Consider the following 23087-nt stretch of genomic DNA (forward strand, 5'->3'; position numbering starts at 1 on the left):
TCCAAATCACTTACTGGATCGTACAACCTGAAGGCAAATAACTGTAGATTAAGACATGAAGACTTGTAGAACTTAACAGTTAGTATTCTTATTTGGTGTTCCTTTTACATGAAGTTAGCTTGAGGCTACCTGTAATTTATGGGGAGATTTTTTTTTCTGTCTATGGATGAGTATTATTTTTCTTCGGCAGGAAAGAAAAAAGAAATAGTTATCTGAGATCGTTTTTGACATCTTGCTGCTCAGCAAACTGTCCGATGAACAGTTATGGTTGAATCTGTCTACAGTGTTTTTAAGCAGTGTAGTTATCCAGACTAGTAGATTATGCTTCAGATTTCTGAAAGAATGGATGTTCTTTTTCATGTCCAATTGGCCAGGATAATTGTAGCATCCAAGGGAGCAACAGAAGAGGTAGATAGCTTTTAGCTCTGTTCTGATAATCAGAAACAGCAGGCATCTCATGGCCTTTTCCCGTGAACAGTTTTAATGAATTGTAATAGGTACTACAAACCTGGTTTCACTGGCTAAATAGAAACGGCTTAAGTCAAAACCTTTTTACATACAAATTGTTTGACTAAATTCTATGCATAAGTGAATATTTCTTCTATGAATATTTTTTTAGGATGAGATGAATTAAGTTATTTGCATAAAGGTGGCAAGAATATTTCTTGGGGACAGCTAGAGAACAACTATAAGAATAAATGCTACCATGACCTTTTTATCATTTTCAGGTTTTTTGCCCTCCTATTCTGAACTGGATACACTCATCTGTATTCCTTCTTGTTCACTGTCCATTTTTGGGATACAGACAGGTTCTTCATTTTTGGATTTAAATAACAGTTCAGGCCTTCCTCTTTATTAAACAAATAAAAAGCAGAATCAGCACATGCCCGGTACCAGAAAGAGTTGCTTACAGCTCAGTTACAAAACCTAGGGATTTTTCTACTTCTAAATATTTATTAGTTTATGAAGATTCTTTTAAATTGCCTACCTGTTCTTGCATTTTGGGCTCAACATTTAATCAGGCTAATATTGGCCGGCTCCCTCAGCACCCGTGGGTGCATTCTTATCGGGGCCTGTGCATTTGTGGATGTCAAGTTTGCTTAGCTGATCTTTGACCCGATCTTCTTTGACCAAGGGAAAGCCGTCCTTTATCTGGACTTTCTCTTTTGTCTTCAGCATCCGAGATTCCCGAGGGCTGATCTTAGCAGTAAATACAGAAGCAAAAAAGGCATTCAGTAACTCTGCCTTCTCTATATCCTTTGCCACCAGGACAACCGCCCCATTCAGCAGTGGGTCAACATTTTCCCCAGTCTTCCTTTTTCTACTGATGTATTTGAAGAAACCCTTCTTGTTGTTCTTGGCATTCCTTCCCAGATCTAATTCCAGTTGGGCCTTGGCCTTCCTTGTTGCATCCCTGCATACTCTGTCAGTGTCTCTATATTTCTTCCACGTGGCCTGTCCCTTTTTCCACATGCTGTAAACTTCCTTCTTCTGTCTGAGCTTCTGCAGGAGCTCCCTGCTCATCCGTGCAGGTCTCCTGCCCACTTTGCTTGTGTTCTTGCTCACAGGGATATGCTGATCTTGAGCTTGGAGGAAGTGATACTTGAATACTGACCAGCTGTCTTAGACCCCTCTTCCTTCTAGGGCCCTAACTCAGGGAATTCTTCTAAGTAAATTCCTGAAGAAGGCAAAGTCTGCTCTCCTGAAGTCCAGGGTTGCAATCCTACTTTCTGCCCTGCTTTCTCCTTGCAAGATCCTCCCCTCCACCATATCATGGTCACTGCAGCCCAGGCTGCCCCCTACTCTCACATCTCCAACTAGTCCTCCCTCATTCATTGATACAAAGTCCAGTTAAGATATGTCAGTACTTGGTCCAGTTTAAAATACTTCTCTGGGTAGTCATGTAAATGATGGGTGTTCATTTTGAGATGATTTTTCTCAGGTGGTTCAGCCAAATCTCCATTAAAAACCTTCATGAAAGTTACTCACTTCCAAGAAGTTAGTGAGAAAGCATGATTGAATCAAAAATTTCCTTTTTTATTCAAGTCTGCCCAGATCTTTTATTTAAGATGACATCATAGAGAGGAAATATTTAAATTGTATCAGTTCGATACAATTAATGTGCTGTAACATGAGTAACCGGATGGGAAGCTTTTCAAAGTTATACTGGGTGAATGACCAATTTCAGAAAGGTTTTTCCATGGTGTGGGTATCTGAACAGTATGAAAAACATGACCTCTAAAAGACTTCTGCTCAGAGAACTGAAAACTACAAAGATATAGTTTGTGACTTGTTATCAAAACCATATGAAAGAAGCGTCTCTTCCCTGTCATCTGATTGTGAAATAACTTTTACCTCCCTTCACATCTACCCAAAATTTCTATGGTGGTTTACCTTTTTCTTTGTGTTTGGAACTGTGTAGCAGATAGTGTTGAGCAGCAGGGCTGTTTCTGAGAGAAAGAGAAAAGGAGAGCAGACAGGCAGGCGGAGCACAGAAACGGTCCTACGTTTGTTGCACAGTGCTGTCCATGCTGGATAGACATAAGTTATGTTATGGAACACAGGAGGGAAAACCATTATTTAAACAGGTAAGAATAAATCGGGCAAAATGCCTGGAATGCAAAAACACTTTGAGAGGCAGAATAAAATCTAGGCAATGACTGTGTCCCAAGAGACTTGACGGTCAGAGAACAGAATGGGAGCATAGTAGGGAAATACTGTGTAAAAAAGAGATTCAAAGAGAATATCCGAAGATTTTCAGGCAACTTGTAAATGTACCAAGGAGATTTTTTAATCTGTTAGTAGCCTTAAGGGGGGCAAATATCTAATATGGACGAACTGAACTAATCCATAGAATAACAGGAAAATAATTATCACTAAAATGTAATTTATCCATCAGATACCAACGATGCTCTAACTGCATATGAAGGCCAAAATCATAGAATCACTTAAGTTGGAAAATGCCTCTGAGATCATCTAGTCCAAACTTTTTACCTCTGAAAACTGCTTTTATTTGGATGCCTAAACCAGTTGTGTTTGTGTACCTAAAATGGACTTAGAGCTAAACTTCCAGTTGTAATTTCAGGATTTTGGATGCTTTAATTGTTGGGGGTGCCTCATGTCTTAGAGCAAATTTTTTGGGGGGTAGGGCTGATTTTTTGCTAAAAGATCAGCCTTTTTTAAGGCTGGATCACTTCCAGAATAACTCTCTAAACTTGACTTGAACACAAACTGGAAAATACGGGCTGGACTCCGTAGTTAATATTTCACAGAGGTCAAGTTAAATTGATTGATTCATTGATGCTTGTCATGTCATCAAAGAACAGCACTAGTTAAAATGCGCAACATCTTGTATATATGAATCTTCATTTTTCAGGTTCTTGTTGTTCCTAGGAAGAATGTGTGTTCCTCCTATCAAGTGCCATCTTTTATTGGAATTCCACTTGCTAAAGCAACTAGATAATTTTTTTTACCACTTGGATAAAATGACTCATCCTTCTTTTGGGAGCAAAACATATTTAATAGTAATAAGAACTGATTATCCAAACTTGCCCTCTCTGTTGTGACAAGCACTTCATAAAACTTCATAAAAATAGTAAATTTTGTTGCTTCTTTTCCAAGTTGAAGTACTGCTAATAAGTTTCAGCCAGTCAAACTTGTCCGGTCAGACAAAGCTTCTGAAGATTAGAACATCATCCTTCAGCAGGAAGTCAGTAAGCTAAATAAGGGTTGCTGGGAATGTTTGTATTGCTTTCTCCATACCACCACCACCAAAAAAAAATGTATTTAATTTCTGGCTGACTACTTTTGCCAATGTCTGAGTCTTGAACCGAACTTCTAGGAAGATTATTGATTGTGTATGGTAGTAGCTTCCACATTAGCTCTAGGAGGAAATTAAATGACCAGTAAGTAAATATTGAAAGCATAAAAACTGTAGTCTTCCATTATTCATTTGAATTAGATATTTTGTTTTTTAGGAGAAAACTTCATTGTTATGGGTAGAGCAAAAGAGCTTCTGGTTTTTTTAATGTTTGTTTATTTTGGAGTACAAGGCCACTTACTGTATTACTACTTAACAGAAGAATATTAAAATACCGTTCTTCTTTTTGTGAACTGTTTGGGAAATGAAAACCTAGTATTTGCCACTCTTATAGCCTTCAAAAGTACTAAATATGTGCAGGCTGTAGTTAGTTAAGTCTTAGTAGGGAATAAAATAATTTTACTTAGCATATTTGAAAAACCAGACCATTAATTTAGGTACCCAAGTATAGATCATTCTGCCTACTTCTGGAAATCCAGGTTGGGAGGTTTCAGAATGCTTTGTAAGTCAAGCTGGTTTAAGACTGAATTATTGCCATAAACATTTTTCATACAAGTTCCTAGCCAAAATTTAACTTTAAAAATTTAACTTTAGATTCTGAAATTAATTTTGAATACTGGATTATTTCAAGAAAAAATGATGTGATCATAGATTAGTACAGAGTAGGAAAATGATCAAATTAATTTAAAAAGGATTCATTAAATATCACTCCATATTGAAGCCGTATGCTGCCTATGTGGTAAAAATAAATAAATATATTGCTGTAATAAAAAAAGTTAGGGAAAACTTTAAAAAGATTTGTGAAACGGACTTAATTATCTGCTCAAACATAAACCTTTAAGGTAGTACTAGAGACGTGAGATGTAACTAAAACTGTAATTAAGTGATAAAGACTAGACCAAAGTCTGTCATGTATAGTAAATAAGTAAAGGGGGGAGGAAGTAAAAAACAAAAAATGTCGGAGTGTGTTTACAGGCCGAGTGTCTCTGTAAGCATTCCAGTGTTACTGATTACTAGTATGTGGAAGATTGAGAGCATAAGGTTAATGAAAGACCCTTTGTCAGTAACTGTGACTTGTATTTTACAAGTAATGGATCTGCTATGTAGGGGGAAAAATATTTAGTGCCTAAAAAAAATGATCTCACCGTACCCTCCCCTAAAGAGTATGGTATGAAAAGCCGTGAATTTAGCTTCAGTACTTGATTGATTCATTCTAGCAGAAAACAAAGCAGGATGCTCAGAGTTAATTTATGCTGAAATCTGACTGCTTCCCAAGTAAAATTATTCAGAAGTGGAGATTTCAGTACTTTGCTGTTTTCTCCACAGACTGCTGCTGATTAACCACAGCTTTAAAATTTTCCTTCTGTGTCTGATGAAGCTATTTTTGCTTCTTCAAAGTAAAACCTGCTGTGATGGAGTGGCAAAGTCACTGATGATATAAATGGCACACTGGTCAGCTCTTACCTTGATCAGCTTTAAATAAACATTTGTTTCAAATGGTGAAACAATTAATGTAAACACAACAAATTCGGTTCTGGAAGGAGTCAGTGCCTATCTACTGACTCCAGGTGGTTTATATCAGCGTTGAAGATGAACAGGATTGTCTCCTGTAATCAGCAAGGTTTTCAAATGAACCTTCCTTCCACCAGACATTGATGGAAGATCCTCTAACAGTAAGAGAAGGGACAACATATCAGCCAGGGGAGCAAAACAAAAACCAAGAGCTCAGAGTTGGGCAGGAACCACTGCAAACAGGATTTTACTATGCTGTTTCTTAGGAAAAGTGATAAAGCTGGGGGAATGCTTCCGACATGCTGTTTTAGCCAATGTGCAGTCTTAAGACATTTTGAGTGAGGAATACTGCAAAGGCAGCTTAATATAAGAACTGGAGAATTATGCTCTGTGCTATATACTATAAAGCTATAAAGCACTGAAAGTTTCCATAAGTTTGAGAGTTAGTTTTTGTTTTGTTTTGTGTTGTTTGTTTGTTTGTTTGTTAGAAAAAGTATAACACATGATAATCACAGGCAGTTCGGGCCCTCTGTAATCAAATGGGCTTTGTATGCTTACTGTGCTCTTAACTCCTTAGATCCTCAGAAGTTACCCATCTCTCTTCTAAGCAGATCATTTAAAAGCTTACTTCAGTTCCTCTTTTGGTTGTGAACAGTTTCAAATTTTCAAGCAAGGGGAAAGAAAAAAAAGCAGTAGCCAGAATTAGAACCATGAGTTAAAAGTACTTTAAACACTGTGGTGCTAGTGACTTCAGCAGTAGATGTTAGTACTATTTAATGACTCTTACTTTACAATAATGAACATTGCACTTTAATAAGGAGTTTCAACCCGAACAGCCCTTTTTCATCAGCAAAAGGATGTTGAACTTGAATGTTTTTTTTTGCTTCTATGTAATATATAAACTGCATTATTTTTGGAGCAGAGCCCTTAAATTCTTTCAATTACCGCTAAATGGTGGCGTTGATTCTGTAGAAAATTCTAGCTAGAGCTTTGTCTGCTGGGAACTTTTCCAGTTTCCCAGTTGATCTGTGTTTCAGATGGCCATGCCATCTGAATAGCCATGCCATTTTGGGAAAAGAGCTATTTGTGTTTGTTTGTTTTTAAATCTCTTAAAAAAAAAAAAAGTAGTTTTTTTATATATATATATTTTTTTTCCATATACAATACTTTTGTCATCCTTTTAGCTGTCTAGTTAGCACCTTGTCATTACTGATGTGTTGGATGTAAAAGCCATCGTTCTTTTTCTTTCTATAAGGGATGATTGATGTCTGTATTGCAGATGAATATGTGTAAAGGGTGCGGAGTCTCTATTTTCTTTTTTCTCTGCCCTTTGGTTTGAATTTGTGTCATTAATATATTCCAAAAAGTGATTTGGATTTATAAATGAAAGGAAGGTTCCAGATTAGCTCAGTAAATTTGGATTCTGGACTAATCAAACAAGCATTTTCACAGGGAAGGCTTGCTACTTCTATTGAGAGTGACATGAATGTTGTGACCCATTGCTTGGCAAAGCTTCATTTTCTTCGTTCCATCCTACATGCATTCTGCTCTGGACAGAAATGTTTGGCTGTATGAACCTTGATTTAAGTGGGAAAAGTTGAAGGTAGTCTTTTAAAACATAGGATTTTATTTTTTTTTTTCCTGCCTCCTGCTGAACTGTTCAGTGTGTAGTCTAACAAATTGCACTCTAGTCCTTCCTAGCAATCACTTATTCACTAAAGCAGAACAGTTTCATCTCACTTATTTCATGGCATATGACTACTTCCCAATGAAAGTTGCATTGTTAGCTTGATATGTAGTTCCATACTAAAGCCAAATGCACTGCTAAAAATACAAATCTTATCCGTAGCAAAGGAAGGCGTCATGAGGCCTCCATGAAAAGTCAAATAAACATATGTAAAATCGTAACAGGGAGACTCTTAATTTATTGATCATACCAATGCAGTGAAAACTGAAGTGAAACGTCAGCTTGTCATACTGCTTAGAATAATAACCTGTATTCAGAATCCTCTATCAAAATAGTACGATTTCATTTTGCAAGGCGACCAAAGGGAACCAAAGCTTTGCATATTTAGTGAAAATACCATTGAGTTCTCAAAATTAGGAGTATAAAAACTTCTAACTGAAAAATGTGTTAGGTATTCTCTATATCCCAAGACATGGCTATATAAATTTAAGTTGCTGGGCTTGAATCTCATTGTTTATAGAGGACTTTTACAAACAAGTCCTTGTAAAGTCAAGGATGGTTCATTAATGTAATTAGTATTATTCATTTATAAATGTTTTCTTGTACTGAATTATCTATGCCAGAAATAGAGCCTTCATTTTTCTGCTTCATATGATGAACATATACCTTAGCTTTCTCTGTACTGTATTATTTATAGCGCGTCATATACCTACATTGCTATACTTTTCTCTTACTCAGTGACTTTTTCCCTTCTTTCATTCAGTTTTATCTGTAGTCATAAAAGGTAATCTATATTTAATATGGCTGTATCCAGCCAGGGGATTAAAAATCTAAAAATATTTTTACTCCAGCACGTGCCTGGAGGCTTGTATTTCACTGCATTCTCTGTCAGAGCAGAGAAGGATGTGGTCAGGAGGAAATTGGCTAGTCTTTTGATCAGACAGAATATTACCTGAATCATTTTAAGAGCTGATGGGAGAGATTTTCTATTCCTCACACCAAATTTGCTTTGCTGAATGAGGCAGCCTACATTAAAATGTTGTTAATAAATAATACCCTGTCTCTCCAAACCATCTTTAATAGCAGCACATAAGTCCTAAGGGAGAGTGGCTTGGAAGTATTCCATATTAGTGTCTAAAATTTTCTATTAAATGTACTGTGAGCCCTACAGGTTTACTTATAGAATGGAAAAGAGGAGTATATAGATTATTTTATCCCACATTGAACTGTATGTTGGGAATTTAATAATGATTACTGAGTGCCTGTACTCAGGGCTGGTGAGGCCCCACCTGGAGTACTATGTGCTGTTCAGGGCTGCCCAGTTGTCGGGGGGATTGGGGCTTGGGGGGTTCTCATCAGTTGGTGTAAATACATGTAGGGAAGGTGTAAAGAAGATGGAGCCAGGCTCCCTTCACCGGTGTCAAGTGACAGGAGGCAGAGGGCACAGACTGAAGCATGGGAGGCTTCCTCTGAAAATTAGGAAACAGTATTTTGTTTGGTTGTTTTTTACTGTGATGGTGACTGAGCACTGGCACAGGTTGGCCAGGGAGGCTGTGGAATCTTCATGCGTGAAGAGACTCAAATCTTGTCTGGACGTGGTTATGAGCAGCCTGCTCTAGGTCACCATGCTTGAGCAGGGGGTTGGACCAGGTGCCTCCAGAAGCCCTTTCCAACCTCAAACGTTCTGTGATTCTGTAAGAGGAAGGTTTCTCTCTGCACTCTGTTAGGATCGTTGCAGGTAATGGTGCATGCTCTGTTAAGCTGACAGCCTGTCAGCCTCAGTACATCAGGTATCCTTATTTCACTATCTGGTAAGACTTCTTTACATTGTCTGTGCTGCACCATGTCTCACTGAGCTTTATGATGCACGGAGAACAGAAATTTGGCATAGGAACTGTACAAAAGTACCTGATGCAGCAACACAGTAATCCTGATCAGTTCTTGTGTACAATTATATGAAAACTTTTATTGTAAAAAAAAAAAAAAAAAATTACTCGGGACTAAAATTCTGATTATCTATGTCTCCTACAACAAATGCGTGCTCAGTGTTCATCAGATTCTGCCTTTAGTGATTCCCAAATTTTATTTTTAATACCACATAGAGTATTTGTTAGTAGAACTATGAAAATATTGGCCATAATTTTGGTGTAGCCGTGGACAAATACAAAATTGTTTGACCTTGTTTAGAGATGTAAAATATCTTTGTGCAGTTACATTTGTGGTGTGGAAAGATGTACATTTGCATGTTGAAGAGCAGGCTGATCATATAAACAGGTGTACTTGTGGTCTTAATCTGTTTGTGCCAACTTAATGGAAAAAGATCTTATCCTAACGCTCTGCTTTTAGCTTTCCATTAGAAGCTCTATAACATTCCTGGTTCTGTTTTACTTATGTACAATAGTTTTTAATGTTTATTCACTAAAGTATTGATGACTAAAAATGTAGCAGAAAAGCTTGAAATAAATAATAATAATTTTTGATGGATCTTATTTAAAACTGTACCTTTATAGATTACTGTTCTCTCTCTCTCTCTTTTTTTTTTTTTTTTTTTAGAAATTCGTTGCATATAAAATACAGAGGAACTGCTCAGAAGAACCAGGTTGATTTAAACAATGAAACTTGAAACAGCCTGGCTGTTCTGTATTTTATCTTGCTGAGTGAAATATATGGTTATCTCCCTATCCTTCATACTCCCCCCTGCAACCCCCCAAATCCTTGGATATTTTTGCAGATGTTGCATTCTTATTTATTTCAGGAGCCCATGAAAATCGATCACTCTGGTCATAAGTGCAATTTTCCGGATCAATTTCCAGGTATTGGCAGATTAATGTAGTAACTGTACCGAAGTCACAGGCGATTGCTCATGGTTGCTCTTGCATGCTTAATTATAAAGTATAAATGTTCTAGTAACCAACGCTCATCTATTGCTAACATTGGTAGGAGGATGAGTGAAGAAAGAAAACAGCTTGAAATTAAGGTGGCAGAGATCTAAGGGCCAGAGCTGTGCCGTATAGCAGGTCCTAAATAAAAGGCTAGCAGTTTTTCCACATGGCTGGATGAATTTGATGCATGTGGGGCTCTTTCTGTTCATGGTTGTGATTCCCTACCCTGCGAAGAACAGTGAAATTCAGTGAAAGCACAAAAGTTGTCAAGAAAACTAGCAGCTGTCAAGAAAAGGCACATGGAAGAAATCAAATTTTTTTTACATGCAAGACTTTTGTCTGGTTTTCTGGATTTCACAGAGAACTGACTTTCCTGATATCATCTGCATTGCTGTGTGAAGGGCTTACTCAGGAGTCTTAAGAAGGTTCAAGAAGGAATTCAAGTTGTCACTGTTCATAAAGTAATCTGTATGTAAATACCATAAATTTGTTGAGTAGTTGTTTGACTTAACAAGAGTGATTTAGTTATTTTTAATTCTTTCCCAGTCAGGACCTTAAATCATTACTCTGTGCTGTTATGAACATAAAAGAGCATAACAATTCTTCCTACCTTTCAGACATGTTCTATGTAGCAGGAGGGAGCCAGTAACATATGTCTGGATAATCTCTCAAGTTACTTGATTAGCCCTGTTAAAGACCAAGACCCTCTTGCATTCTTTCTCTGGAATTAAGACATGCAGCCTCATGTAAGCAGTTCAGAAATGAGCTACAAAAGTATTTTCCAGGGACTCTTTTCCAAGTGGCTTGTGTTTGAGTTCATTCAGCCTTACGTGATTGAAAAAAATATATATATTCATCAAAAAGTACCTTTAATTACATAGATTACTTGGGTTTTGGTGTTTTTTTTTTTTACATTTCAGTTCTGTCACTCTGGGGAGAAAGGTTGCTTTTCCTGCTGTTCTTGTATTGTTAGCTGTAAAATATGCATGCCTGGTTACAATTGTAGTGAAGCAGAGTCCCAGGGAAACATGAGGTACTGAACTCACTACTAAATGTTTGGAATGTAAAAAGAAAAAAAATACCACTTTTGATACCTATTGCTGTCCAAATTCTTATTGTACTACTGTGCTTCATATCACTGTATGTTGTCTGTTCTTACTAAGCTTTCGTATGTGTATTTACCACTCCATGCATGCTGATCAAGTTCAGCTTAGGAAACAGTATGCTGTGTCACACTACAGAATTATTACAGAAGGTGAAGTAGTTAAGAGCTATCCATAACAAAATATAATGGGAGTCAAGCTGACTGCTGAAATATGTCTAAATTACTCTTGTTATGGTCTATTTACTTGAGCTCAAAGCATACATGTAAAAATAAAACAAGCCAACACCACTTCACTGATCATATTTGGTTTCTGTTCCAAGTCACAGCTCAATGTTGGGCCCAAGCAAAAGGGCCAGGTTGTGGTCAAATGTGCCAAGGTCGGAAGAACAGGGATCGTAGTCACAGCACTTTCCAGCTTCATACAGCAACCCACATTTGCACAGAACTCTGTTTTCTTTCCACTGGGTTCTTTTCCAATGGGTGGGAATTAGAACCTTGTTTTTCCTCTCACATAGTTGTTATATATACTTGCGGGGAAGTAAGTTATTACCAAATATAGCTTAGAGGGCTGCAGCAGAATCTTTCCAGTCTGGCTGTCCGCCTGGAAAAGGTTCAGAAAATATAGGGCTGTCACTTTTGCCTGAGATTTACTAGGAAGTTGAATGCATATACGCACTATGGAGTGTACATGCAGTAAGCCTAATGTTTCCCCAAAACACTTTGTATTGTGTGTCGGATGTATCATTAAAGTTATAATTATGATTGCTGTATTTCTGAACATGTGTGTGCTCATTTGTGGTACATCAAATATGCTTCAGAATGTACATGTATAACAAACATATCTGGAATTATTGGACATATGGTGACCTGTTTGCTGTTGTGTGCATGGTTGATGTGACCTAAATACAAAATAAGTACGGTACGTATGTACAGAGTGAGGAATCCTGAAGGAGCTGGGAAAACCTCACTGGTTGGAAGCATGCAGGGATATGCTACGTAAAACTTTGACTAAGAAAACATGCATTAGCACTCCTAGGATCTTAGGAGAAGCAATTAATGAAAGAACTGCGTTAACACAGTGACTGCTGTATATTATCTGTCCAGCAATGTCTAATGTCATTATTGGTATTCACAAATTATACCACCATCAACATTTTGTCTGTTATAATTTTCTGTGTTCACAGATGGGACCTCTAAGCAGACATTTCCAAGTATAATTCTAGCCCTAATTCAGTTTTCAGAATGCCTTGCATAAATGTCTATTTTTGATGAAGCTCTGCTCTAATTTATTACAGCATTTTGTCAGTTCTAAATTGGGAAAATTGACAGAAAAAACAGTTGCTTTTCATACAGTATAGTTGGATTCTAGGAGACTTTTCAGAACCAAGTTGCACAGGCATACATCGGAGGGAAATACAATCCTGTGTACAATTTATGCATTTCATGGTGTTGAGCAAGGAAAGCAAGTAAAGAAAACGGTGCTTTGTAGTTAACCTGTAAACCTATTGATTTGAAGCATCTTCACTTTAGGAAAAACAATGGTCTGCTTGGCTAATAATCTACATTAAGCTTTGCAGTTATCCTTTTAAAGAATAAGCTTATTAATATTTAAACTACGCATTAGCTGCATCTCTTACAAAGAGGAGATAATATTCCACACAACTATTATTAATTATAACCAAATTAACATGAACTGAGTATAACTGATTGGTAATAAATCTTCTGTAGTTCAAGCCAAATCTTAGTAAAAGTAATAAAGGTAGTTTTAAAATAAAACAACAGCTTTGATAGGTATTCCGTATTAACCGTACAGTCGGAAAGAGCACTCCATATGTTGCTCAGCTCAGCAAATTTTGTGGAACATAACTGAAGTAAAAGCAAATTGGTACAATGTCAAGACCTGCGTAATATCCGTTCACATGTGACTTCCTATTCTTCAAATAATCTTGAAAATTACAACAGCCAGTTTAGAGAATTAACTGGCATATATTATGAAAAACCTTTTTTCTTATAAAGCACAGATTACAATAGACTTTGTTTTGCTATTGTTTTACGTGATGCTTAGCTCGTGTTTGGGCGAAACACGTGGTTGAGGTTGGAAGGGACATTTGGAGGTGGTCTTGTCCAACCACCCCTGCTCAAGCAGGGTCACCCAGAGCTTGTTGCCCAGGATCGCAGTCAGAAGAGTTTTGAAGAGCTTCATGTATGGAGATTGCCCAGCCTTTCTAGGCAACCTGTTCCAGTGTTCTGTCATATTCTCAGTAAAGTGTTCCTGTCCCCCACTGTTTGACCAGCTTTGTGGTGAAAGAAACTATTCTGATCTGCTTGAAACTTTCTGCGTACCGGGCTGGGCCCATTGCCCCTTGTCCACCTATCGTGTACACCTCCAAGAAGAGTCTGGTTTCGTTTTCCCTGTACCTTGCCACAGAGTAGCTGAAGTTTCCCTGAGCCTTCCTTTCTTAAAGCTGAACAGATCCTGTTCTCACATCTTTGCCTTGTATGTGTTGCCAGTTGTAATGTTCAGTGGGGCCATTACCTGCTTATTTTAGATGCATCTGTTTCAGAACTGATTTACACCTGATTTTGAATAGGGTTTGGATGACCCTGGATTATCCCATATCCTATGTTATCCCTTTTCCTATATTGCTTTCATTTATGATTTTGTTGTATGTTAGTATCCACTTTTGTATTTTAAATGAGCATAAATTTGAGAATGCATCTAATAGCTTTAATGCTATATTTAACTGCAATGTTTTCATTTAATACCTGTTGATCTGTTTATAATATCAAGGTTAAAATATGTGGTTTCATAGAGATCTGTGTTAATCTCAAGCTCATAATATCCTGCTGTACTTTCTAGAGAAAGCTTGTATTGAGGATAGGATGGCAGCTGAACCTCTTTTCAATACAATCCAAATTTTATAAGCTGCCACATAGAAACCAGATTTTCTGCAATGACCTGACAAGACAATGTGAAGAAGCACTCTGTGCTGTAGCTTGTTTATTTCTTTTTCATATGAAAACATAATTCCTGCAGGGAATTCTGTTTCAGCCACAGAACTAAGGCCTGTGAAAGGCTCTTCTTTCTGCCTGAAAGTTCCCCTGTGAATTGCTGATGGTTAGGGAAGCTCACAGTGACAGGAGACAGCAGCTTTGTGCTTAGATGACAAGAGCCTGTGTTTGTGCTAACTGCAGCTGGCACCATTAACTACCTATCCATGGACTAAAATAAAAACAATTATCACTGCATGCATTATAATGACGAAATCCACTCTGTTTCTATAGTAACATGAGTGGCAATTTATACTATGACTTTAAGAAAGTAGAATGTGACCATTTCTTTTTTTTTATTTTTTGCAGTTTTACAAGGAGCAGCAATTCACAGAAAATAACGTTTGAGATGATGTCACATAAGTTACAAAGGTAAGATGTGCTTTATGAGAAACAAAAAAACGCACAACATACATTCAAGTTGGAGTGTTGCTTTTGACTTTTAAGTATTGTTACATAGAGGCATACCCAGTTTAGTGCTGTTTGAAGTAAATTCTTTTTCTGTTTATTACAGATAATCTTTTAAGTAGAAGCTTAACAAAAACAAACAAACAAAAAAAAACAGGAGTGAGAAAACGTGTGAGGGCTTAAGCAAGTCAAAATTTTAAAATTGTTTTTATAGTGCCATATGAAAAACAGTCTTACACTCTGAGCTTTTGTCTTCAGAAGCACATTGAGATATCCTCAGAACGCTCCAGCACTTACACTGATGAAACTGCAAAAGATTGCTCAGTGGATGTTTTTATTATACTGCAGCATTTTTAGGCCTATCCATACTAATATTAATCTAGTTAGTGTGTTTATTAGTAGCAGGAAAGCTGTGGCAAAATCTTGAGCAATCCCTGCTGGGATTTGGAGGATGTGTCTTTATGGATACTGATGAAGTAGACTATTACTTTATAGATTGATCAAGGGAATAGAGTTCCTGAGTTCTTCAGACTGATTTAGGCATTCTGTTTGAATGTTGCTTTATTTTCAAAGTACCTCCCTATACAAAAGGTATGGCACGTTTAATTGTGTAGTTATTCAGACCAGAATATCCAGAAGCATTTAATAATTCACAGCCTTTCTCCTCCCCACATATTTGTCTTGCCCAAAACTTTTTTCCTTCAATACATGCTGCATAAGGAGTGCTCCTATGAGCAATGCTGAAGCTAGGATCATCTCTGCTACAAGTAAAGGATTATAGAATCTCTCTTTAAGTTACCTGAAGCTTCGGTGTATGACAGTAATCCACTGCCTATTGGCCTTTCCTTGCATGTGGCAGACATAATTAGATAAAGAAGGAAGAACTTAACTCTGTGTTAAAAAATCCTGTTCAGTCGCATGATATTCTTTCTTTAGATGTAGTAATTAATGACTATCCTGAATTCATAAGAATTTTTTCTTGAAGTTAATGATCATCATTGATTGTAATTTTCGGGCATCTATATCCATGCCTTTTAGAAAAGTTTTTAACCTCCAGCTCTTTTTCAAAATGTATTTCACTGCTTTAGAGGACGAAACATGACATCAGACTATATCTTAACATCTCTTTCTAAGCCCAGGCTTAGTTTGCTGATTTAACTGTATTTTCTAAAATGTATGGATGATTTAAATTTTTTGATGTTATGCATGCCAATCTTAGAAATAGGTCTTCTGTACCTGCTGTTACAGTAATAAACACAGACATTCTACTTTAAAAAAAAAAAAGCAATAATTTAATCTTAGTCAACAAAGTAAATACTTCATTCAAAGTGTGAAATATGCAAGTAACATTATCTCCATTTCTAAGAGGATCCAACTGAGCTTATCAGAAAAGTTAAGTAAAAGTAAAAATGCTAAGTATTTCTTGTGTTTAGATTTACATATTAAATATATAGTCAGTTATATCAAAATAAATCTTGTAGCTTATGAACCAGATCATACACTATATGTGAAATGGGAGGTTATTTGACTTTCAGCAAAGTAAGAAAGGAAACTGCTTAAACAGAGGAAGAAAGGAGAAGGCTGCTTTTTTTCATGTAAAAATTTACGTGCCCAAAGACGAACCGACACGGAACTAGACCGGCCTGGCTGAGCAGAGAGTTGTGGCTCGAGCTTAGGAGAAAAAGGAGGGTTTATAATCTTTGGAAAAGAGAGGGGGCTACTCAGGAGGACTATAAGGATGTCGCGAGGCTGTGCAGGGACAAAATTAGAAAGGCCAAAGCTCATCTGGAGCTCAATCTGGCTACTACCGTTAAAGATAACAAAAAACGATTTTACAAATACATCAACGCAAAAAGGAGGACTAAGGAGAATCTCCATCCTTTACTGGATGCGGGGGGAAACTTAGTCACAAAAGATGAGGAAAAGGCTGAGGTGTTCAATGCTTTCTTTGCCTCAGTCTTTAGCGGCAAGACCGGTTGTTCTCTGGATACCTGGTACCCTGAGCTGGCGGAAGGGGATGGGGAGCAGGATGTGGCCCTTTCTATCCATGAGGAAATGGTTGGCGACCTGCTACAACACTTGGATGTACGCAAGTCGATGGGGCCGGATGGGATCCACCCGAGGGTACTGAGCGAACTGGCGGAGGAGCTGGCCAAGCCGCTTTCCATCATTTATCGGCAGTCCTGGCTGTCAGGGGAGGTCCCAGTCGACTGACGGCTAGCAAACGTGACGCCCATCTACAAGAAGGGCCAGAGGGTAGACCCGGGGAACTATAGGCCTGTTAGCTTGACCTCAGTGCCAGGGAAGCTCATGGAGCAGATTATCTTGAATGTCATCACGCGGCACTTGCAGGGCAACCAGGCAATCAGGCCCAGTCAGCATGGGTTTATGAAAGGTAGGTCCTGCTTGACGAACCTGATCTCCTTCTATGACCAAGTGACGCGCTTGGTGGATGAGGGGAAGGCTGTGGATGTGGTCTACCTTGACTTCAGTAAGGCTTTTGACACCGTTTCCCACAACATTCTCCTCAAGAAACTGGCTGCTCGTGGCTTGGACTGGCGTACGCTTTGCTGTGTTAAAAACTGGCTGGATAGCCGAGCCCAAAGAGTTGTGGTGAATGGAGCCAAATCCAGTTGGAGGCCGGTTACTAGCGGAGTCCCCCAGGGCTCAGTGCTGGGGCCGGTCCTCTTTAATATCTTTATCGATGACCTGGATGAGGGGATCGAGTGCACCCTCAGTAAGTTTGCAGATGACACCAAGTTAGGTGCGTGTGTCGATCTGCTCGAGGGAAGGAAGGCTCTGCAGGAGGATCTGGATAAGCTGGACCGATGGGCTGAGGTCAACTGCATGAAGTTCAACAAGGCCAAGTGCCGGGTCCTGCATCTGGGGTGTAACAACCCCAAGCAGCGCTACAGGCTGGGAGATGAGTGGTTGGAAAGCTGCCTGGCAGAGAAGGACCTGGGAGTACTGGTTGATAGGCAGCTGAATATGAGCCAGCAGTGTGCTCAGGTGGCCAAGAAGGCCAACGGCATCCTGGCTTGCATAAGAAGCAGCGTGGCCAGCAGGTCTAAGGAGGTGATTGTCCCCCTGTACTTGGCTCTGGTGAGGCCGCACCTCGAGTACTGTGTTCAGTTTTGGGCCCCTCGCTACAAGAAGGACATGGAGGTGCTCGAGAGAGTCCAGAGAAGGGCAAGGAAGCTGGTGAGGGGTCTGGAGAACAAGTCTTACGAGGAGCGGCTGAGGGAGCTGGGGTTGTTCAGCCTGGAGAAGAGGAGGCTCAGGGGAGACCTCATCGCTCTCTACAGGTACCTTAAAGGAGGCTGTAGAGAGGTGGGGGTTGGTCTATTCTCCCACGTGCCTGGAGACAGGACGAGGGGGAATGGGCTAAAGTTGCACCAGGGGAGGTTTAGGTTGGATGTTAGGAAGAACTTCTTTGCTGAAAGGGTTGTTAGGCACTGAAACGGACTGCCCAGGGAGGTGGTGGAGTCACCATCCCTGGAGGTCTTTAAAAGACGTTTAGATGTAGCCCTTAGTGATATGGTTTAGTGTAGGACTTGTTAGTGTTAGGGCAGAGGTTGGACTAGATGATCTTGGAGGTCTCTTCCAACCTAGACGATTCTGTGATTCTGTTAAAAAGAGCAATAATTTAAATTCACTTAACACAGATCCTTTTCTGAAGCATAAATTGAAGAACCTTGTTTAAGGGACAGAATGACACTTCAGTTTGTAACTTGGTGAGATCTGTTGGTCAGAAAAATGGAGAAATCTCATTATGCTACCTGTATGTTCTTCATTCTGGTTTTGATGATTCCTATGCATGTGCTGTATTGCTGTGAGAATTCCTCTCAAGGTGGGAGGATCATGGAAGATTAGCAAGATGATCTGCGTGGAAGGGAGAAAAATAGAAATACTGGTAGCTTATGCTGTTCTCAGAATCCCAATGATGGGATTATGTTTTCATAGTTACTTATTATTTCAATTATATTAGCTTGCTTGTTTGTAGAAAACATGTAGAAATGTTCATTTGTACTTCTTTTTGTGATTACAAAGTCTGACATATCCTACTCAAACCATGTATTTCCCAGTGAGTTTGGTGTTTGACTTCTTGAATTGGCTGCCTAATGAAAAGGCAAGAGAGACCAAAAAAAGAACTTTTTGTAAGAAAAGTTAAGGTTACAGTTGGCATGCAAGCATGATATAAGTCTTCCAAATTCCAATTAAATTTAGAATTTAGCACATCATAATGCACCTCATAATAAGATCCTTAAAAGAATATATCAGATTAAATGCAATTAAGTTGTAAATACTCATGAGTATACTTTGCTTTTTAAGCCAGATATTTTCCTAACACTGAAGGGTCATACTGGTGGGTTAACCAGTAGATTCTGTTCCCACATACAGCCGTGCATCAATACAATATTGTAGAGAGATTTATTGCTTTGCGTTAACAAGCAGTGTGTAGTAAGGAGCAGTAAACTGAAGAAGAGGAGTCATGGTAAGGATAGGTAATTCCTGTGTTTTACGAATGCAAAATTAACAGCTAGTTATGTCTGATTGTAGCTCATACTTACATGCCAGGTTTGTTTTATATTTTAGTGTTTTCTATTTGTTGAGCATCTTTTTGTTCGTTTAGTGTTTAGACTATGTAAAGGCAACATTCTAATAAAGTGTATATTGTCACGTTAAGCACATTTTACAGAATTAAATTTATACGGGGAAACTTAATGTGATTTTAATTACAAATTTTGCAAGTTTGTTATTGCATCCATGCAGAATTGCATTTATCTTTGCAGGTTTGCGATCTAGTCTTTTCTTAATCTGGCCAGAGTACAAAGAAGGAGAGCTGTAACCTATGAATGCAGTTCACCACGGGAGCAGTTTTTGCTTGCTACTGAGCTATTCACCAAGTCAGTACTTCTGGTAAGTTTCTTGTCAGTGTATCCTATCTTTGGGCAAAACAAGGCTCTAACAGAAAACCTGGACCAAGCAGCTTCTCATAAGATACTAAACAACTCACAAATCTGCAATATACTGCTACCAAAATATCTATTAAAAGTATATATTCAGAAAATATATCTATTACATATTTTATATATAAATATTATATGGAAATATTTGTGACTAGGGGAAAAGACAGAGTTTGGGTACAGTACCTCAGATATAAAGCAAAGACAGCTAGAAGTTGCTCAGAGTTTACCTAAGTACGGGAATCAGTTAAATTTAAAGGTAAAGGTAGATTGCAAGTGGAACAGTGGGACTGCAGTCCTGTAAGGAAGGAGGCTAGAGTGGGACAGCATGTATGTCTAAGCAGACAACAGTGGATCTAGAGAAGTAGAAGGTCCACAATAGGAAAAATCATAACAGGCCAACAAATGCATGTCTGTGCTACATGAAATCTTAACTTGGTTGTGTTGTTTTTCTCTCCAACTATCAGGTCATCTAATTAAATAATTGTCACATAAAATCATTCTTCCTTAATCCCTATATCATCACAGCTACAATACCATCATAAATAGATATTCCAGAGGTTTCTTTCCATATTGGTAGATAAGCAAATACGTTATCTTTTACTTGCTGATCCTTCAAAAAGAAACAGGGAAAAATTAAGCTATGCTTTTCTTCTTGAAAATACCTCAAGCAGGTCTGTTAGTTGTGGAAAAATCATAAAGGGGATCAGGGAATGGGATCAGCTTTTAAACCAGATGTACATTTGGAATAGAAAACAAAAAATTAGAGTGAATGAATCACAGCTTATTTTATTCTGCTGGATATGATCATGTAGGACTAACATACACAGTATGTTTACCAGCCTGTCTAATGAATTCTGCTTAAGATCATGAATTCTGAGACACCTTGAATTCCTGTTGGTATCCCTGTTTAACCTCTGCTTCTACCAAGGTTCATAAATAGTTCTGCCTTTTGGCATGGACCTGTGCAGGGAGAGTCTGTAACAACAGTCTTCAGTGATGAGTAAGTACAGTGAAAGTTCAGTAAATAAAGTGCAAAACTGTGGTTCCTGTTTCCCAAAGTGTAGGAGGGAAAGTCTATATGCAAGAGAGCTGTGCCAACTTCTTAAATGTACATGTAGGAGTAGAGATTTACAGCCTCCTTTGAGTCCTAGTAGCCGTTGGATATCATGGCTTTCAATATAACTGAAAGTTTCCATTCTGTGGTTTTAAACATATGAATTTCAAATGAAGGCTAGCTTAGCTTTGTTCTGGCAGGATTTTTTAAAATGGATTCCATTTATAAATCTCCCTGGTAACTTTATCTATAGTTTTGCCTTCTATTCTTTAAATTGTATCTAAAGACATATAAAAGAGGTAAAGATTTTTAAATGTAGGTAATGAGAATGCCAAAGACTAATTAATAATCTGAATTTTTAGCCTTACTCCACCGTTTCTGCAACATCCTTTGAAAATATTAATTTGATGTAAAAACAAAATGTCACACTACTTGCACATGCATATGAATGCAAGGCATGTCTTCATGGCATATGCTATGCAGTTAAGCCTGTCATATTCGACATATGTTTAAGTAAACTATCCTTCTGGTATTATATATTTAAATTTATTCATTTGCATTTTGCTGAGGATAAGATGATACTGGGCATTTATGGCACCTAGATATCTTTCTTCCTTAGCTAATGGCTTTTCTTTACTTGAACCTTACGAGAGAGTTACCAGAAAATTTTTGCTATGCAGAACAAAAATCCCAGATCTCTACTATTGCCAATGAACTCAATTTGCAATCAACTGAAATCCAATCTGACTTTCTTCAGTGTTCCCATCCTCTGCTGTTACTGCATGCTGTTATAATCTAAGGGAGTTCACTGACATTTGTTTTTAAAAAGGTATTGGCAGTTTGCTCATTGTGGTCTGAAGTGTTACCTTTGATTTTTCTTTTGTTTCTAGGCCAGTGTTCAGTCTGTGAACATCCACAGTGCCCAGCAGAGAGCCTTGCATAGTTCTTTTAATCCTTCTTGATTGTAATAAGCAACACCCTGTCTCAGAACTGAACTGAACTGCTAGCTTGTCATACTGCAGAAAGTCTGGATAACGGAAACTTTCCCAAAAAAATGGCTAAATTCTCTAATTTTGCCATAAAATTCTTGTTCAGCAAATTCCTGAGTGAAATTTTTTAACTTACTGTGAATAACCTAAATAGGAAAAGAGCACTTTAAAGTTCTAGATCTGCACGTTCCACTTTTCTAGACATTCATAATAACAATGTACTTTAGCTTGAATTTATTTTACGAAAAAGAAGGAGAACAAATTATTCTTTAGTGTGAGGGTATAATGTGTTTTAAATACATAGTCTGCAATGTGTGCAGAAATCAAGAACGCCATTTGTGAAGTTAAATTGAAGCACACTAAAAGCAAATAGTAATTTTATAGCTGCATGAATGATAGCAATTGAGTGATAGCAATTATCTGCTCCTGGCTTTATTTCTTTAGAAAACTACAATAAATTCATATAGGATAGAGGAGACCTGTTGAAATTAAAACTGCATTGTTCAGCATAGGATAGTAGAAGCTTCAGCATGGCTTGAACTAATGCCATGAGTTTGAGATATTTTGATCTAGACAAAATCTTCAGGGCAGCATCATCCCTAGGATGTGATATAGCAAAAGGCTTGTTAGGAGCTCATTTTCTCCATATTCCTGTACAATTCAAATACTGTTTGTTCATCTGTTCATGCATATACCTGCTGAAAATATTTTTTTTTTTGCAAAGAAGGATTATTTAATTATTAGAAAAGAAAAGATTTCAGGCATGTCAGTTTTGTGCAACTGGAGTTTATTCAATGAAAATCATTCTGCTACTGTGAACAGGTTCCTCACCAGTCAGGTACATTGACTTCTTTTATTTCCTCATTATTCAGCTTTGCGTTATGATTCAACTTTCTAGCTTTTGCTTTTTGCTGATTTATACACTTGGAATGTTAAAGAGAAATACACCCTTTACATTGAAAATATAAGTCATAAAACCGCATTGTCAGAATAAATCCACCAGCTTTTTAGCTAACTAGTATTTTATTAAGGGTGCAATACTAATGATTGCATCTAATTTAATTATCACAAATCTCTACTTTTAAGTTGGGAAATCTGTAGGGCTTTTGTTGCTACAAATAATGTAGCGCAGTACAGGGATTTCAATACAGTGGTTGCAGTAAGAGACCAGGTGACTACTTGCTCAAACTAGTGCTGGTTTTTGTTTTTTTTTCAACTGTTTTAAAGAAAAATGTATTAAATTAGCTATTCTCCACACTGCATCAAGGAGCACATTTCATAATAGCTTAATTCATATTTAGACCCTGAACTTAAACAGTGGTTTTTTAAAAATACTTAAACTGATTCGTACTTGCTGGTTGATCAGCACTTTAGGAAACGTAGCTACTTCCTTTTCTATCCTAAATGGAAACCGTTGACTTCTTCGAGAAATCTCACCGTATAATTGTATACTTTGCTAACAGAAGGCTGAAAATCTGGGCTTAAAATGATAAAGTACAAAGCACGCAATTTCGGTAATATTTGAAAGTCTGTTCTTCAGTTGGTCATGCTTAATTTCATGTTCTTTGTTCTTAGCTATTTAAAGTTTGCACATAGGGTTGCGCTATAG

General features: G+C 37.8%; 1 protein-coding gene across 32 annotated transcripts in view; it reads left to right on the forward strand.

Annotated features, from left to right (window-relative positions):
- LOC308176825 (leukotriene B4 receptor 1-like) overlaps positions 1-23087 on the forward strand; it is a gene marked incomplete at its 5' end in the record, with an annotated part of 134838 nt that overhangs the window by 21503 nt on the left and 90248 nt on the right. For 20 of the 32 annotated variants that reach the window (XR_013938660.1, XR_013938661.1, XR_013938662.1 and 17 more), the window contains 2 exons: positions 14367-14429; positions 19259-19385. Coding sequence is in view for 1 of the 32 variants with exons in the window: in XM_080553087.1 (XP_080409213.1) it covers positions 9573-9618; positions 9775-9806 (78 nt within the window). The other 12 variants (XR_013938650.1, XR_013938651.1, XR_013938652.1 and 9 more) reach the window with 3 other exon arrangements.

Source organism: Anser brachyrhynchus (genome assembly GCF_964034855.1).
Source record: "Anser brachyrhynchus genome assembly, chromosome: 12".
In the NCBI taxonomy this organism is placed as follows: Eukaryota; Metazoa; Chordata; class Aves; order Anseriformes; family Anatidae; genus Anser; species Anser brachyrhynchus.